The sequence below is a fragment of the Epinephelus fuscoguttatus genome, linkage group LG15 (assembly GCF_011397635.1).
Source record: "Epinephelus fuscoguttatus linkage group LG15, E.fuscoguttatus.final_Chr_v1".
Classification (NCBI taxonomy): Eukaryota; Metazoa; Chordata; class Actinopteri; order Perciformes; family Serranidae; genus Epinephelus; species Epinephelus fuscoguttatus.
In genome coordinates, this window is record NC_064766.1 from 20207486 (window position 1) to 20227747 (window position 20262).

At 40.1% G+C, this 20262-nt stretch overlaps 1 protein-coding gene across 3 annotated transcripts in view; it reads left to right on the plus strand.

Annotated features, from left to right (window-relative positions):
• pde1cb (phosphodiesterase 1C, calmodulin-dependent b) overlaps positions 1-20262 on the plus strand; it is a 126843-nt gene that overhangs the window by 93825 nt on the left and 12756 nt on the right. For all 3 annotated transcript variants that reach the window (XM_049598969.1, XM_049598970.1, XM_049598971.1), the window contains 9 exons: positions 269-382; positions 2249-2431; positions 5945-6011; positions 6837-6953; positions 7506-7646; positions 10597-10697; positions 12249-12377; positions 12919-13020; positions 19208-19328. In XM_049598969.1, the coding sequence (XP_049454926.1) occupies positions 269-382; positions 2249-2431; positions 5945-6011; positions 6837-6953; positions 7506-7646; positions 10597-10697; positions 12249-12377; positions 12919-13020; positions 19208-19328 (1075 nt within the window). The remainder of the gene's footprint in view (positions 1-268; positions 383-2248; positions 2432-5944; positions 6012-6836; positions 6954-7505; positions 7647-10596; positions 10698-12248; positions 12378-12918; positions 13021-19207; positions 19329-20262) is intronic.

The following is a 20262-nucleotide window of genomic DNA, read 5'->3' on the forward strand; positions in this document are numbered from 1 at the left end:
TATATTTTTTCTCTTCTCTTTTGCTTGCTGCTTGAAATAATCAATTAAATTGAGTCTACTGGGCAAATTTTGTTGTGTTTGCTGTCTATAGTGGTCCAATTTTGTGATTTAGTTCAAGAGGACAGGCTGTTTTTCACAGAAAACAAAAACGTCTCCAAGTGCACCAGGAGTCCACCAAGATTAATTTCACATCAGCTGCAAATTAATTTATCATGTCAAGATGGAAGTAATCCCATTTGTTAAATGGCCTGTTGGATCTCTGTTTTAGATTAAGATGTCTGGTGAAGCAACTGGAGAGAGGAGAGGCTTCCCTCAGTGACCTCAAGAAAAACCTTGAGTATGCAGCGTCGGTGCTGGAATCCGTTTACATCGAGGAGACGAGGTAAGAAAACAATAGCTGCTGAACAAGTGTTGACATGGTTCATTTATTGAGAACAACAGTGCAGCTCTGACAAAGGCCAGGCTTTGGAAAATGGATGACTGTCATTAGTATGGCAATTGACCTGTGCTGTAATTGTTAGTCTCATTTTAGCCATTTCGTGTCTTTGCTTGGTTACAGAATGTCATACCTTTGTAATGAAAAATAGACTAAATGTAAATTTGTAACAGGGACATTCCAAAACATACCCTAATTTTAAAATGCATATTAAGCAGACTAATTGCAAGGGTAAATTTTGGAACTGTACATTTCTGAATACCCCAGTTTTGGTGGCACCATCACCACTGGAATTGCTGCCATTTTGTTGTTTGTTGGAGTCAGCCAGAAGCAACAGTGGCCTGCAGTGATCAGCAGCTTGGTAGCCACCATTTCTTCCACCTCATGATGACAAAATCAGCTCCTATATATGTAATTGGAACTATGTCACTTCAGAAACATTGGCATGAAACATACAAAATGTAAGGTATCCATGGTTTGAAGAAACCTACAATGCCACCCATTTGCCTTTACATCTTCTGGTGACTGTATTAAGTACATTTGCCGAAGTACTGTACTTACTTATCACTTCCTTTCAGAGGTAAATATTGTACTTTTTAATCTACAACATTTATTCAACAGCTATAGTTACTAGTTACCTTTTAGATAAAGTATGCATTGTAATAGATTAAACTATCCAATAGCATATACGTAAAGCAGTTAACGATCCAATGTGAAGGATTTAAGGGCATCTATTGGCAGATATGGTAGTCTATATAATATCCATAACTATGTTTTCAGTAGTTTACAACCACCTGAAACTAAGAATTGTCTTTTAGTTATCTTAGAATGAGCCATTTATATCTACATACAGTATGGGGTTTCTCTGAATTAAGGGTTAATTTCAACCAAACCAGGCGGTATTTGTGAGTTATTTTGTTTCTGTCGACTTTGAATCAAGCGTGTTTTATGATGATAAAATTACTGCGGCAATATATTGACTATGGATAGGTACCCCATACAACCCCACTTCAAAAAATTCAGACTATCCCTGTACCTAAATACTTCTTCCACCCCTGAGTGCAATATGGCAATTGAGAGTAGATGTATTTATAGTCAACAACTTCTCATCCCTAAACGACAAAATAACAAAACTTAAGTGTGTTCTGATCTGCCATCTCCCTATAATTTGGTTTAAACAGAAAGTACGTAGTTAAGGTCATTGAGAGATTGTTGCTACCTCAAAGAATTGTTAAGTTAGGGAATACACAAGGTCAATGTATGGCAATAGTGTAATGCAGGTCCAGAATCCGAGATATGACCAGGCTTATGGAATTATGTAAGCCTCTCGTCATCTAGATCCTACCAGATTAGGGCCAGCGGTGGCACGACCACTCCAGGATGGAGGATGATGACCTATCCAGTGCAGAATTTATGTAGCACCATGATTATCAGCGAGATGTGAATGCTTTCTCTTTGCCATAAGAACATGTATTCAGTTCAGAGGGTGGAGACCAACAGGCTTTGCTCTTAATCCCCTGTACATGTCAACACAACAGGGTAGCTGTGGAGAATTATGCCACACAATTGGATTTGAATACTCCCCGTCATGGTGTTTCAAGAGGCCTGGGATGTTTTGATGTTACATAAGAGGTGATATTATTTGATGGACAGCACTGGGATTTTCAGTTTGATCCTCTGTGAAAGTAGAGCTGCGATAAATGCTGAATATTTTAGTAAGCCCTTAATGTCTTGGCATCTGTCTGTTTTTTCTCCCTTTGTTTCTTTTCTATGTGTTTCTGTCTTTTACCCAACATCCGTGCCTTCTTTCAGGCGTTTGGTGGACACAGAGGATGAGCTCAGTGACATCCAGTCAGAGTCGGTGCCCTCAGAGGTGCGGGATTGGCTGGCCTCCACCTTCACCCGACAGATGGGCCTGATGCTGCGGCGCAATGAGGAGAAACCTCGCTTCCGCAGCATTGTCCACGCAGTCCAGGCTGGAATATTTGTTGAGAGGTAAACGTGTGTGTAATGCACAAGCACACAGCCACACTCACATATTGGCAAGTAGTCATCAATGTTAAATAATTAATATGGATTGTCACCTTTATCTTTCCACTACTGAGGCTACCCATCTATCATTGTTCAGGTGTAGCCCAGACTGACTTAAAGTAATTATATCAATCATCATCTTCAGTTTAGTCTTGAATAATGAACAGACAACCACATTGTTCTTACACTTCTCAGTACCTTTTCTGCACATACGCTTTACTGACATCGTTTTAGAGTTTTGAAATTAGATTTTCTAACCTCTCAGGCAGAAATTGTGTTGAGTTCATTTTAGTTTGATATAAAAGTGTATATGTAGAGACTTAAAACTTGCTTTTTGTAGGTAATCCAGCACAGTGAGCAAAATCCCTTTTTATTTACTATATACTGTAGCACTGCCACAAATAGTTGATGAATCAATAAGTCAATCAAGAAAATTAATGTGTTTATGTTTTTAGGATTTGGTGCTTTTCTTGGTTTAATACTAATGTAAGTACTTTTGAGTTTTTGACTGTAGGTTGAACAAAACAAGATAATGACACCATATACTTGAGGATATTGTGGTGGACATTTTCACTTATGTCTCCGTACCAGCAATAGCCGTGGCCGGAGGCATTGTGTGGGTTGTCCGTCCCAATCTCAAGAATGCCTTGAGGGAATTTCTTTGTCCACTTGGACTCAACTATGAACTGACTAGATTTTGGTGGTCAAAGCTGTTGCCTCAAAAACAAAGGATTCATTTGCTTATTATAACCAAATTTCACACAAATGTCTAACAGGATATAGTGATGACATTTTGTACCAAAGAGGTCAAAAGGTCAGCTCCACCGTGACATCATCATGTTCTGCAAAAATCAATTTTCTCACCATTACTCAACGTCATAACTCAGGAGCAGCAGGGGAGACATTTGGTCAGATACCAAATTGGTGACACTAATCTTGGGTGTCGTTCTTGAAGCTGTGCTGATTGTACAGATCGTCTGTACTGCTGCGTTGAAGATGTGTGTGAAGCATCCACATTTTAGAATATATAGCTTCTTTGCATCCATATTCGTAGTACTGTCAACTGTCATGGCTACATATGAGTCTGGACAGACATGGATGTAAACTAGTTTGTGGAGTCATACAATGACCAGGCGATATTTCTAGTTTCTGACTCCAAAACCAAACAATCACAATAACAAGCAGATTCATAAATAATGAAATTAACTGTTAGTTACAGCCCTAATACAGTTCACTTTATTTACTGTGCAGTATTTTATTTAAGTGTCTAAATTAGGGCTGGTAATATGGAGAAAAATCAATGCTTTTGACCGAAGACCTCTACAGTACATCAATATTGCGACATATTGTTGGATCGATTATTGGTGCTTTTACAAAATATTCACTTAATAAGATTTTCAATAGACATCAGTCATGTAGATATAATAACTAAGTAGGTAAAGCAAATATTAAAACAGCCAGTTTGCTGTAATGCAGCCTTTAAAACCAGAGATTTTGAATACGGAGGCTCGTGTACGCCTTCAAAATCTTGTGGACAGGAGTGCAGGAGGAAAAAGTCCACAGGTAAGAGAGGAGAATTCTTGCACTCTGTCCTATTAATGTGCGGGAATTTTCTTATCTAGCCTTTATAACCAGTCTGTATTGCCCAGCCCTGGCAGGTATACTCTACCTAATGTCCACAGTGGAACAACAACAAAGTAGTGATTGTGGCATGCGCACTACTTTCTGCTGACAATCACACAATGCAATGTCTTGCTTTTCATATAAGTGAAATTCATACAAAGAGACACTTCACTCAATGATTGTGCTAAACAAGATTTAAAAGCTTCCCAAATTGCAATTTACCGTTAACTCTACAGTAGTCTTGCTCACCAGACCTTTCTCAAGAAAAGAAAGGTCTGGCTGGGCTGACTCTCACTTTAAGATTGGAGAAAAAAAAACGCCCCGGCTGCTTGTATTTCTTTCAACCAATCACAATCGTTCTGGGCGGTGCCACAGCAACGGTGCGCTTGCAAAAATATTGCCGGGGGGAAATAGGTTTTGGTGTAACACGCCCACAAAAATATCGCCTACAGGACGTGAACCATGGCAGAAAAATGGCTACATCACCGCAAGATCAAACACCGCAAAATTTAGTAAAGGACGTGTTGAAAACGGTTGAAAACTGCTACACAACCAGAGGTGGTAGGGCGGGACTTCAGCGGGTGGCTCGTTCCGCCCAATGAGAGGCTGATCTATGCAGCGAACTTCCGCCCACTCAGACTAACTCTACAGTAAATAATAGAGGTATTTATAGGGAGTAGTGATAACTTGAAGTGAAAGGAGTGATTTTACTGTAGATATAGGAAATTGTCAATAGATTATTGTTGATTGGTTTAGTTTTAGTTTAGTTTTACTTTATTGTCCTCAGAGGCAATTTGTAGCACAGCACATACACAGGCACATTCACAAGAAAAGTACATAGAAAATACAGCAACAATAACGTCAATAACAACAACACGCTGCATCCTTGGGCAGGCAATTCAAATCATGAATACATAAATACAGTGCATATTTTTCGATTTTCTATTGTAACTTGTATGTGCACTTGACTGAATAGAAACTAGTGGCAGTCGAGAAGGTGGAGAAGGCAACTGAAAACTCTGAAGCACTACAACTGGGTTTGAAAACTCATATGCTCCTTTACATTTCAATCTGTTGGAAATATGTGTGCATCCTCCGCACAGTGACTCACTCACCTGAGTCGACTATGCATCATCACAACCTTGGCGAGCCCGGCTAAACACAATCATTCAGAGAGTTGGAAACAGCTCCTGCTCCAAGGCTGGGCTTTATCACACACTAACATACAACATGCATTTGTTCGAACCAGTAAGCCTCAAACATGTAAGCTATAATCTGTCTTAATCTGTTTTTACAGAGGGACGTCTGTTTTCAGACATTTACAATGAGGAAAGATTGTGAAAGGGAGGATGAGAATGAAAAGGTGGAGCTTTGATGAAGCATGAGGTGAAAAAAATCTGTTCTGAGTGGCCAACTTGAATTTGGTTGCACTCTGGTAGCTATTGTGAGGCATTTACTTTCAAAATAATGACAAACTGTGCTGTATTACACTATTTTTCTGAGATGTGGAGCAAAGTACACCAACTTTTCTGCCTTCCAGCTGCCTCTAATGACTCCACTAATCTCATGAAGACTTACAGAGCTTGATTTGTATTTTTTCTATTAAAATGATCTATATTCTATTCCGCATGTTCAACAAAACCTTGAATATTGATGTGAAAAAAATGACAGACTTGCAAGTGCAGCTGCCTTTTCTCAACTTAGTCCACCTCATACTGAGTCGTGCTGATCAGAGGGTTTATAGTGGGTCTTGGTGGGGAACCTTCCAGGCTGTGGTTCGGGGCCAGTGTGGTAACCTCTGGTGTTTAAACCCAGCAGTGCGCTTCATTTGATGTTTTTATCTCGTCCAAACAGGATGTACCGACGCACCTCCAATATGGTGGGACTCAGCTACCCCCCTTCTGTCATATCTGTGCTTAAGGTATTAACATGCGCACACACACACATCCAAGCAGAAGATATGAAATAACAAATTTGTACACTCATGTGCAAAAAAATCAAGACTACATACCCTGAGTTCAGCTCGGCTCAGACTACAGGAGTTTATGCCTGATTCACCCCCTCACGATTATCGGAGGAGAAATGTGGTCTGGGGCCTTAGTTGGTACCGATGTTCAGCTCAGATTATCTGGTACTATGAGAGGTTTACAGAGCCCATCTTAAACCTCTCTCTCATTCAAACATGTTTGATATTTAGGAGTTAAAGCCTGGATGATTTCCTCAGTATGGGCTGATGTTGTTGCCAAGCAGGCTAAAGTTAGTCAGACTGTCAGTTGACAGATATCACAGCTGACAGTTAAAATCTCACCTCAGGTTCTCACTCAAGAATAGAGAACCTGTGTTTACTGTTTTCCCATCCAGATAAGTTTAGCCTCCTGCTTCTGTTTTTCTCACTGCAAAGCATTGTTAACATTGCAGCAAGTTGTTGTACCACGTTCGTCTTCGTTTTTTTCCTGTCTGCTTCCCCTTGAGTTCACATTCATGCATTCATGCTTCCTCTGGCAAGATAATCTTAATGGTATCCTGTAGTGTGTGATGTGCCATTATTTTTGAATCTTGTAGCGTGTGCATGTTTGAGATTAGCAATAAATTCTCAGTTAGGATTTTAAAACTCCTGTCGTCTGAGCCTGGTTTTATTTACAGGAACGTGACCTCCAGTATCGACACCTTCACATGTTTTTGAGAAAATGAATACATTGTTTGAGTGGTGGCATGTCATCATTTGAATTTTTTCTCCCCCACACAGCATGTTGACAAGTGGTCTTTTGACGTCTTCGCTCTAAATGAAGCCAGCGGGGATCACGCACTTAAATTCATATTCTACGAATTGCTCACAAGATATGACCTCATTAGCCGTTTCAAGGTAAAGCCGAAATGTATATGTAGCACTGCACCACTGGTGACCGCCATACCTTTGTCTCATTAAAATGAGGAGAAACTACAAATATTCACTATAGATCCTAAGAGCTTTTACAGTCCCCTTCACCATGCCTGATTTGATGAAAGCCAGCACCCTCACTTCTCTGTCTCTTTAGCATTAAATCTTGTTGTTGTGTTCCAACAATGACCACATTATCAAGGGGGCTGGACACACTTCATCTCATCTGATGCTTGTGGAGCTCATTTTCCACAGCGTCTTATAGCTGAGGACACTTCACTTTAAGTGACAGCATCTTAGAGTGTAGACAGGCAGTGAAAATGACATGAATATGTAATCACAGTCTGCAGTAGCCTAAAGGACTCACGATCCATTATTTTATTACATCAATTTCAGGCGCTGAGGGGAGTGTGCGTGTATTGAAATTGTATGGACCCATCATTTAAATCACCAGATAGCTTTGAGAAGTTTCTGTCTGCAGTTTTTTTGTTTTGTTTTTAACTCCTGGTCATTTGCTGTTGTTTTGTCTGCTGTCAGATCCCAATCTCTGCAGTGGTGTCCTTCGTGGAGGCCCTAGAAGTGGGATACAGCAAACATAAAAACCCCTACCATAACCTGATGCATGCTGCTGATGTCACACAGACTGTACACTACTTGCTACTCAAGACTGGCATGGTGGTGAGTAGGAGTTGACTGTATATCTGTCTATCTATATCTGACTGTACAGGCACTGGTTTGGTTCCTAGAAGGTGAAATCATTTTATGCACATGATATTCAGAACATCTGTGTCAGCTGCTGTATGCTAGCTTAACTGTAGCTTTGTCTGAAATGTCAGCATTTTTCTTGGAGAATCCATGAGTTGTTCTGTCATTGAAAAAAACAACACATCCTATTTTCTTTCAGGGCTAGTGTGAGAACATCAACTTGTAAGAACGTCTGTCAAATGTGACACATATTAATGTTCATTGTCTCAACATTTCAAGTCAAATGTTTTCTGTCTTTTTGCCCAAATGTTACTTCATGTTCAGTCTTTATACTTGATGTTGCTTTTGTTCTTTTTCCATCTGACCTATATTTCACTGCTTCCCACTGGAGTGACTTTAGGGCATTTCTGATGCTGCATTCATTCCAAAAAACAAACAAAAAAACACTAGCCTCGCTAAAGCCGAGTTCAAAGTCCCCAACCAGCCGGCCGCCCCCGCTTCCAGTGTTTTTATTTAATCACCTTAATAAGGTGGCTGCGACAGCTGTCGACATAGTGAGTTTTTTTGGGGCGGTGCCTTGTGGAGTAAACCACATTACTGCTAGAACCACAGGCTCCTGGGAGAGCAGGAGAACAGCATCTATCATTTCACAGGCCCTCCAGACTCCATTAAATCAACAATCAACAGGTCATTCATAAAGCCGGCCCCGTGAGGAAATATACTGAGGGATGGACCGGCCATGTTGCCCCCACCCACCCACCTCCCGACCCCCACACCCTGTTCTTAATGACTCCCCCAACCCCCACTGTTGATTAGTCACCAATATCGACTGAGCTTCCCGAGCTAAATCCCCACTCTGTGTACGTGAGTGCACACAGATGCGTGCACATCACAGAGGTGTGTGGAGGCTGCAAACACAAATGTCCATAAATAAAAGCACACACATGCAGGTACAGTCCATATTATTCATATTCTTTTGGCCATTGACATCTTTATCTTTAGGTTCAGGTGGTGGCGTGGGTGTTGCTCATATGATGAAAGTCTATTTTCACGTTTCATGTTTTTCTGACAGATAGTTCCACATTTTGGGACAGAACGCTTCTTCACTTTTCTTACGGAGAATAAGATAAGAGCATCACTACAACTCTCATGACTACAGTCTTAATTTTGCTGATGCAAATGACAAAGATATGTTGATAAAAAAAGAGGTTATTAAAAAAGAAACAATAATAATAAAAACAGAAAAATCAGAATTACATAGCTAGACTTTGTTTTCACCTATTCAAATCTAATGCAGCGGTGCAGCTTCAATTTCTGGTCAGGGAAATTTCCCAGCTAGGGATCAATAAAGGTTTAACTTAACTATATTTATGCAAATGGAGACAACCTATTCTAAAAACATATGAATATAATGTCTAGTAGAGTCTAGTACAACACTACAACTAACACATTGCAGAATTAAATAAACAGCTCTTTAAAAATATCTAGTAATTAAGTCGACTAAAAATAAAAATAATGAGGTTGACTTAATTTGACTAAAACAAAATAAAAATTGCTGACAAAGTAACCACCAGCCCGTACAGTGCACACGGAGCTAATACCAGCGGCCAGTTAGCTTAGCTTAGCATGAAGCCTGGGCATGGGGGGAACAGTTAGCCTAGCACTGTTAAACGGTAATAAAATCTATCTACCATCCCCTCTAGAGCATAGACTGACACATTCAAGGTGTTTGTGGTGGCTTATGTGCCAAGCACAGCTAGCGAGGCTGGCTGTTTCCACCCCATTTCCATAAGGCCCTAAAGAAGTGCCAATTTGACATAGTGGCCAAATTGTGTAACTACAACATCTGGGTTTGTGACGTGATGTCTTTGGGCCCAAAAATACTTTCCCCCATGGATTTACATCATGAAAGAGATGTTTGTAAATCAGTGGGTATATTTTAACAACCCTTGGAAAATGACGTTTCACCATCAAGATCTGACCAATTTGGTCCAATAACATTTCAGTCTAGGAGAGCTGCTCGATTAAATCATTAAATCCCCATCCAAGTTAGCCTGCTCATCCAGGAAGTCAAACTACTTTGGTTTCACTTGCCACTGAGCTCTTTCATAGGACTAAACGGGGTCCTACATCCAACACTGTATCCAGCTTTATTTATACATCCATAAGTTAACTGGCTGCCTACTGTGGCTACATATTGACGGTACAGACATGAGAGTGGCATCAATCTTCTCATCTAACTCTCAGCAAGAAAACAAATTGGTGCATTTTTTTCAAGCTACTCCTTTAAGAGTTGCTGCTACTTTCACATCATCCTCTTTTTGCTGTCGTCACGAGTCGTGCCTAAAAAGGTTTTGAACTTGACCTGAAAAACTTAAATAGAAAATATATTTGGTAACAGCGACAAACCAGACTGAGACACTGTCTGAGAGACAAAGAGGAAGTGTTAAAGTGACAGTTTTAGGTGTGAGTCTCAATAGAGCTTGTCTTATCTAAAGCTTCCTTTGTGCTTTTCTGACCTTTCCTCTATCTCCTTCTCCCCATTTGTTTCCTCTCATCCCTGACGGTAATGCATTCCTCATGCCAAATACTTCCCTCTGCATCCTTTATATCACTTTTCTCCTCTGCATCTTTCTGTGGTGATGTACCATTCCCTGCATTTCCCTTTTTTCCATTCACTGGCTTCTCATTTCTCTTCTCTAATTTCTGTCCATCCTTCCTCGTCTGTTCATTACTTTCCCCTCCTTTCCTGTCAATGCCGCTGTTTTTTTCCATCTCGTCGCTTCCCCTCCTCAACACCCCCTCTCTATCTACTTCTCTTAATATCCCCCTCGTCCTCATTATCTTCACCTCGCACCCCACCTTTTCCCTCCCATCTCCTCTCCTTCTCCTCCTTCTTCTTCTCCTCATTTTTTGCCTGCAGCATTGGTTGACTGAGCTTGAGATCTTTGCCATGATCTTTGCGGCGGCAGTGCACGACTACGAGCACACGGGGACCACAAACAACTTCCACATTCAGACAAGGTAATGGATCATAAAATCAAAAATGCATGGCAGTGGCTCACCCGATCAATGTTTTCATTTGCAGCGAGGGGGCTTTACAATCACACTGAGATCGCCTGCAGTGCAGTAATAACACTGGGGCAGGACGAGAGTCCAAATGAAGTCCGAACTCTTTACCCTGGAGAACTTGAGTTGGACGGAACACATTGGGGGAAAAAACCTTTTGTTATTATTGTAATTAAAGTTTCAATTGGTTGCCAAACACTGTCTTCATACCCCTTATTATTTTCAGATCTATTACACTAAAAGTTAATTTTCTGCAGCCATTAGTATAATTGTCCAGATTTCTGTAATTCAGAAATATAGAACTTCTAAAACTTCATATAATTAATGTTGTCCAGATATATACTTTTCTGTACACGATACATTTCAGAGATGAAAACCTCTTACTAACAGTGGCCAGTTTTCAGTAATATACTGAGGGTCCTCATTTGTGGAGCGCTAGTAGTTTAATCATTTTGTGCTGTGTAAAACCTGTATATGTTTGACATTTTGAATATTGCTTTATATGTCAGTCCCTTCAGGATTTTGTGGTTTTTTGAATTGGAAATTGTCGGAGCAAGTGAAAATTGCAAATTTAGTTGCAATTATTTGCATTAATTAATTGAATATATTAATTATTTGCATTTCTCTCTTTTCTGCCTCATTCAGTGATGTCTCTCTCACACAAATAATCTCCATCTCTCACACATCCAGCTTGACATTTCAAATAATTATTTCACACTATGTTTAAATATTTCAATCAAGACTTCTTATTCCTAAACTATATTCTTACTCTGTCTCACACATAAACACACACAGTTGGCGACACACACAGGAGAGCATGCCTCTGTCACTTTGTGATTTATGCTATGCTAACGTCACCACTAACCATGCATATTTAATCTAACTCACCTTGAGTCTTTCAGCAGTTGCAATAGATCTGGATGCGATGGCCTCGGCCACGGTGATCTGTCTTGTCTATTGTACACATGTTTCAGTCATTCTCACCACAACGTTGCACACAGTACAAACATTTTACCCAGAACATCAGGGAGTTGCCTTGTACAATCTTTGGCTGTAAGTTTTGTTGGTAAACGTGTTGCTCGTCTGCATATTCACAACCAGATATAACAATGAGGTGAGTTTGTTAATGTTATGCTGGCGAATTCTGTGTAGTGATACTCGTGGGAAACTATGATGACTGGTCAAATTTGTGGAAAAGTTGACTGGACAATTTGCAAGGTTGCACATTACTCACATGGATTGGTTGACTTTGCGTTGCATGTTGCAGCATCCTGAAGGGGCTGACATATATTATTGTTACAGAGGTAATACATAAACTCTTCCTTTTTGTTGTTGTTTTTTGGTCTTTGTTTGATTTTGTTGCTCCTTCTACCGCAGACCTCCTGCTAAGTGACACTTATTTCAAATAAACTGGTGAAGTAGCAACATGATGGGCTCTATTGTTTCTCTATAAGCTGCTCTTTTTCCAATATAGATGAAACAATTGCTTTGCTTTCCCTTTGACAGGTCAGACACAGCTATCCTGTACAATGACCGCTCAGTGTTGGAGAGTCACCATGTCAGCGCAGCGTACCGCTTACTGCAGGACGACGATGAGATGAACATCCTCTACAACCTCTCCAAGGACGACTGGAGGTCAGTGAGAGGGATACTTGAGGCAGACAATAAGAGGAAGGGAGACGGAGAGATGAAAAAGCTGAGTGACAGCGAAGGGAAATAAAACTTGGAGATGTAGTAGCCACAGAAAGATAGAGAGATAGACGTGGCAGGTGAAAAACCGGGCACGTCAAGCAGAACAGTTCCACAACATATCACCTGTTGTAAGCCCAAAGTGAACTTATCTCTTATTCTTCAAGATTAACAACTGTGCTCGGTGGTGTGAAAATCAGAAAAGTTGGATTACCTTCAAGGTCCAACAGCTTTGTGCTAAATGGAAGTGTTTTGTGTGATAATACATTAAAGGAGACAGCTGCAATCCGATTCCTCACGACATAAGCTGGGACTTGTCAAAGCAGATATTATAAATAGCTCTCAAAAACTATGTTGGCTGGCTTAATTTACTTTTAGCGACTTCCGAAATAAGTCGGCTTTTATTACCTTAGAGTTTGACAGTTCATTATACAGCACATGGATCATGTTTTCCTCTCCTCTTCCCCTCTCCTTTGTTTTCATCCAGAGAGCTGCGAGCTCTGGTGGTGGAGATGGTGCTGGCCACAGATATGTCGTGCCATTTCCAGCAGGTTAAGGCCATGAAGAACTTCCTACAGCAACCTGAGGGGTCAGTTGACTTGTTCTTCACTTTTGTTTACCTCATCCCAGCAATTTACATCCTCATTAACCCTGCCATCAGCCTCTGTGTACCAACCTCCAGCTGTTTACAACCCAATTAACCCTGCCCCGAGGGTGAACTCCGACATTCACAACACAACAAACATTCATGTTTATAACAAATGGACTGGGATTTTGTGTGTTGCTCAGGTGCTGTTTACTCAAAATAACAAATAGAAATGGAACGAGTCTTTTGTGGCCAAATAGTACCAAATGTCATGCATTATATATACAGTGAGTACCATTACAGGCCCTCTCAGGCACTAACACAGGATAGTTTGTGTTTCTGTGCTGTGCTGTTTTTGCAGCAGAGTTATAGTGCAGTCATACCAGATTTGGCATGGTGAAATGTATTTGCACACTGTGGTGAAAAACAGCCGGTGGCAGAAATATTGCTGGCAGGTTTGCTGGCACACTGTAGGCTGCAACAGCTAAGACGACCAGTTAGAAAACATTGGTCCTCCACAAACTATGTAAAATGTTTGTTTTGTTTTTTTTTCCAGGACTTGTGTTTTGCTGTTTGCATTCAGCAGGATGTGCATGCAAACATAAATAGCAGCTGTAAATACATCCTCACAACTTGCGGTCACTAGCAGTTGCTGAGTGTTGGCAAATACATTTCATTTAACTGATGAAATCAGACATTCTCTACACAGTGGTATAGGTTTATAAGCATTTCTCAAAAACACTAGTGTTATCCATTTCCTCCAGTACAAGTACACAGGCTAGGACGACTGCCAAAAAGTAGCTGACTGACATTTTCCTCTCTGTTACTGTCTATAGGACCTGTGAACCACAGGTCCCAAAAACACCCCATGAGCAGTGCCTTACATCTTGCGTGCCTGATGCATGTTTTTGTCAGCTCACATATGGTCATCTCAGCACCTTTTGGACAAGTTGGAAAAACTGTAACCTAAAAAGAAGTGTTAGTATTTACTAATCTTTGCCTCACGCCTACGTGTAACATCTATGATTTTTTATGATCATCGATTTATGAGGATGCACTTCAAACTACACTTTTGCTTCTTGTGCTGCTGGCATGGCTGCAACTGTAACTTGATTTCCCTGCAGATTTTCAAATGACTTCTACCTGACTGCTGATAAATTCTTAAACTGACCATCATGATGTCATACTGAAAAATATGTACAGTGAAAAAGAGCTAAAATATCTTGACATTTAGATGAACTAAATGATGTCCAACAACAAATACCTGGTATCTGGCATCATGCCCAGTCAAAATGGGCTCACAAGACTGACTATCAATTTCCATGTACATAGGTGTGAGATCATATCTACAAATTATACAAAAATATGAATAGTATGTTCTCAACCTCATCCTCATCCCCATACAACTGTTTTACAGTTGATATTTTATGAAATGCACATACAGTGGTTGGAATAATAGCAAAAGAATTGGTTATGTACTTGACATAAAGTCATACTTAAGCTCCTCAGGTCAAGACTCAGAGGCCCATTTACATTTAAAGTATGAGGGACATTCTTTGACAGCAATGTTCACATCTTGGCCAAAGAAGACAGATGGTATGAAAGAGGCATGAAAGAAGCCTTGTACGCCAAATTGGAACGTCCATCGTTAAACAGAGGAGGTGGCCTATGACACCACTTGTCATCCACCTACAATGTAGTCTTGGGATCCCTCCCCACACAACCTACCACCCATTCACACCTGGACCCATCTAACCCTAATGACACACATGATGGCTGAGTGGGTCAACGACACACATGTGACCTTAACGACTGTGAAACTCAAAGCTCACATGTGACCTCAACGAATTGAAAGCCTGCAATTCCACATCAGTCCATTAGTACTGAAAAAGTCTCTCGGATTAGAGGTGAAACGTCTTCAAGAAACCCAAGCAAGTCCAGTTGCCTACGATAAAGTGCTTAAGATTACCATGACCTTGATGACTGAGAATCTTCACCGACATACTCAAGTAAAGATACATAGGTTAGGTTTAGTTAAAGAGACACAGGGACAACGATGTACCTTAAAATAACTCAAAGTTAACTTGGTTTCACACAGTTCTGAACATTGGCCTCCTGGGGAAAGTCCTATGTTTTGTGACCTGTCCACTACCCCAACCTGCCTGCTTATGCGGACTACTTCCTTATTTACTCCTGTCAGTGCACTGGTCGCGTGATTGTAGCCTTACCAATTCCCATAAATGACTAGCTAATGATTACATGTGTTATATACGAATTGTGGTGCATTACTTTTCATGAGTAAGCGTACGAACAGTTCTCAAGAACAGCCTGATATTCTTTATGTCTTCATACTCATTTCTTATTCAGTCTAGTATGCCTAATTTTCCAAGCTTAAGATATAAAGTTATCCCATACTTTGTAACTCAGTCCAACTTTTCATCAAACCAAAATAAATCAATGTTGTTTCTGCTTGTTCTTCTTACAAAGGTGCACGCAGGTTATCTTATAAAGTATGAACGTGCACTCAGAGTGTGGGCTGGGATGGTCACAGAGCTCGCCGAAGCATGCAGTGCTACATCCTGCAAAACCACGGCCATCCAAGTGAAATGCTTTGTTTTTCAGGAGTCCCTACAGGTCATTGAGGTCCCTCCAAATTCTGAATGGCTGACCTTGTTCAAATTGAAAATGTAAAAGACAGGGAGCAAATATGTTTCAGTCAAAATAATAGATTTTTTTCTTCTTTTTTTCTGCACCCAAGGTCACCAGACTGCAGACTTTTTTTTTTTTTTTTTTTTACACATTTCAAGCACGGCTCCCTCAACTGTGATTGATAGCCGCGACTGCTCTACATGCAGACACAGAAAGGAAGCAAGAGAGCTATCAAGCAAACTATCGTATGACGTGATGAGTCATCACTGCTGATGTAGCTGCAACGAGAGACGGCTTTAAGAAACTCGTTGACCTTCGGGGTATTCTTTTTACTGTGATAAAGCACGGCACTCGTCAAGATTAGAAAATTGCTCAGAAAGCAGTGATGTGGAGATAAGCACCTCCTTGAGAACGTATGTAGGAATCAACAACATTGTACTTCCTATATTTGTGAATATATCTTGAAATTCAAAGAGTGCTGACTGGGATGTAATCATCAAGCTACTGTATAGGGTACCCACACACACATGCGCGCACACACACACTTGCACATAAATGAGATTGCAGTCTGCAGGAAGCTGTAATGCTGAATAGACTCTAATGTGAAGTAATTCACACCAGTCTGCTCCAGGCCTGCTTTGAGTGCACTTTAAGACCCAATCTGCCACAAATGGAATGAGGGGAAATCTGAGCTAGTCTCTCTCACCTCTGTTTAACCTTGTACTGTGTGTATGTGTGTGTGTTGTCATTTGTGTGCCTATTTTCCATATTGGCCTGCGTCTGCTCGTTCATGCACCAGTCCACTGAACATGATATTTTGATATGGTTATCAGGTGATATCTCAGACACCGCCGATGTCTGATGAGGTGAGAAGATGCGTCTTCACACTGTGTTCCAGTGTAGAAAACCGATCTGTCTAATGGAGGCAGAATGATGACAGGGGAATTGTTATGTTTGTTTGTTTTTTATTCCTTTTGGATGGAGATGTCTCCCTGGTTTTTGGTGGTTCTAATAGATCTGGGTTTTTTGGGGGGTTTTTGTAAATAAATTTCATCAGTTTGACAGTTTGATGTTGCCTCCATTTGATTAGTGCCATCACAAAACTTAAAAGATGTCTTATTGTCAACAGATTCCATGAAAAGACCAACAATGAACTGATCCTAATAATACAGTAATAAGTAGTGTCCCACCGCTTCATTGTTGCCAAAAAGCTATTAAAACATCAATGAACTACACTGTTGTGCTGGTTGACATGTTCCTCTATAACCATGAACACAAACACTGTAGTTTATTTTGAGTCGATCCCACATACACTGTCCTGCTGTCAGAAATACTCACTACCAAATGTGTACTAATCCACCACTGAAAATGTTTCCTAACAACTGTGTTATTTACTCTTGTTTGAGTAATGTTAGTGTTTATCCTTCATGCTCATACGGGATGTACCAAAGACAGGTTAGGGAGGTCAAAATGTATCAAGACATAGACTATATAAACACATTGTTAGTTTTGGTATTGTCATGGGATTTGTTGACAATATTAAAAATATAAAATATTTCCAGCCTTATTCTTTAAAGGTATACTATACAGGAAGTGTCAGTTATCAACCCAGTTGCTAAAAGAAAATGTTGGCATTGTATGTTTCTGCAAACCAAGGGTATGTTACATTTGCATGTTTCATATGTATCATATTAGCTTTTTTAAAGTGCTGATTTTGTCTCTGGAGGGTGGAGGGGATGATGGTTGCATGACAGCTAGGCAAGACACTGTGTTTCCAGCAGCTTTGCAGGTATGAAAAACTGGTTGTTTATTACAGAGACATTGTTGCTTTTCCTCCTGGAATCGTATTTTGAGCCAAAACTTGATCTTTTTCTAACGATAATGAGGTAGTTTTGTGCCTAAACATAACCACACATCAACCATAGCAGTGTTGGTATGGTAAGCTTCAATGTATCTGCTACATAACAACATGCAAATGTTATGCATCCTCAAAAATGTACAATGCCAACATTTTTTTTCTGGCGATTGGGTCACACTTCTAGTGGGTCATAAGTGATGATTGAGAGGGAATACTTTTGTTTGAGTCTTCTGCAGTCAGCTATTACAGTGACATATGTTATAAGGGTTCTTACATACTGCACATCTGACATCTATAAATCTTTTGTAATTTGGCAGCCTGCAGCAATGGTGAGTTTATACTCCGTCTGCTGCTCTGCACTACATCGTGTTTGTACTAGATGTGATATCCTGCAGTGGTTTCACCTGCAGCTCCTATTCTACCCTTTTCTTGTGATGTCTTAGTAACTTCATCCAGTTCAAAGTGTTTGTGCATGCTCCCTGTGTCAGCCAAATCTGTCTTAAAACAATAGCAGTGTACATTGACATAGCACTGGCTTTGAAGTGACGTCTCTCTAAAGCAACCCCACTGTAAGTGATAAGAAACAAAATTCTAAAGTTTTTGTGCTGCAAAAAAAGGAATCCAAAATTCAGTCAGAGAGACAAACTAAGTGGGAATCCTTAAAACTAATCTAAAGTCTGAAAACATAACTGTGCAGCCATTAGTGGACAATTTTATCCAAGACACGTTTAAATCCCCAAAGTGGAAGCATTTTTACTTTGTAAAACTAGGCAGTGTTGATATCATACTGAGCATATACAGCACACTGTCTATAATAAATGTTTTCCTTCTCTCCTTCCTTCTTTCTGTCTTTTCTTCAGCACATTTCACTGTGCTGTTCTTGCACAAAGTGCAGCAATCTGTGGACAGATTGCTGTTGAAACATTTGCAGCTGTGCCACATTTTTTCCTATTTTTCTTTTTTACTATATGATTGACCCTTCTGACTTCAGGGACACTCAGTGCATTGGAAAGCCTCATGTATCCTTCCCCTGGTTGGTATTTTTCAATAACCTTGTTGCAGATTTGTCTGGAATGTCTGTTTGCCTTCAACATGTAGGTTTCAGTGTTGTGCATGAACTGTCTGAAAGAGCGAGTTCATTCTTTTTGCTCACCATTTTTTAAAAAAAAAAGACATCTACCAGCACTGCTCATATGGATATTTGACAGACTTTTATCAGTAAAACATAGATTCCAATGGAAAGAATCTCACATTTATATCAAAATGAGACCGATGGGTTTTAAAAAACAAGTCCTAACATCAGCCACATCTGCAACAAATTTGAAACAACACATCAAGTTGAAGCATCCAACCAGTCTTGGGAAATATCTGTGAGTGAATGATGATCACAAGTGAACTATGGATGTTAACCAGTTAATTTTAATGTGTGTGAGCTCTTGTGATGTGTGAACGTGCTCAACACTGGTAGTTTTTGGGACGTTGATTAAGCAGGAGTTCAACCTAAAAGACACAGGCGTATTTAATCTAAATCCCTCGTCATCAAACCTTGATTACACAGGTGATCTCATTTTAGCTCATTACAGTACCTTGAAAACCATTCGGCTTCACCTGTACCAATTTAGGTGTGTCACATTCAGGAGTGTAATGCAGATTTTAATGTTTCAAATATGCTCTCTTTTGCAGCATTGACAAGCCCAAAGCCCTGTCCCTGCTGCTACACACAGCAGATATCAGCCACCCGGCCAAAAGTTGGGACCTACACCACCGCTGGACCACCTCCCTACTGGAGGAGTTCTTCAGACAGGTGAGTGGGCATACCTGCTCCAGTTGTTTGTAGATGTGAGGTTCAGATGCATGTAATGTTGAACATCACCTCTGAAGAACAGTTTCAGACAATAACATGAGACTTGTGTGGCAGGAAGAGTACAGGTGAAGCAAAAGGTTAATGATGGCGCCACTCCACTTGAGTGTCCCACTAAACGATGCCATTAAGCAAGCATGCAAACCTCTGGGGCCCTTGAGCTGGAAAATCTACATGATATGCAGACATTATTAATGTTGTTGACAAAACAATCCATTTGCATCGTGATAAATGATCTTCATCAGAAGTGGAGGATTTTTAGATGCTCAAATTTCCTTATCTGATCACTTTAAAGACTTTTCAACCATCTTGGCTCAAAAGTTGAGAAGGAAAGTTTATTCTTGACTTTTAATTTACGCCTGTACTTTTCTTGCTATGTGAAAGTATATGCTCTATTGGGCCATCCGTGGAGTCTGGAGGGAACTATTTCTGTAGGATTAATGTGGACTGCCAAAAGATGAAAAAAGAAAACATTAGATTTGAGGTACAGTTTATGTATCTATCTTATAATATTACATGTGAATTGCTTTTAGTGGCTCCTGTGGCGCTGATTGTACAGGTTGCAAAAGAAGTTATTTATTTTTCTAATGTTTTAATATTGTGCTTTGGCTCAGCTCTACCCCCCAAAGCTCCTTGCATTAGTGAGATATACAGTCATATTCATAAGGTTAATTGCAGACACTCTGCTCCTTGTCATTTTAAAGAATGATGCCATGACAAAGCACCTTGGCAGATTAAAATGTAGAACATTACCTCTGTGATACAACAATGCATTTGGCTTTAAATAATAAATTGTGGATTTGTTAATGTCAACAAGAAGCACAGGCATTTAACTGGTGCCACATTGCTTTCATCTCTTCCATTATTAATCCGCATT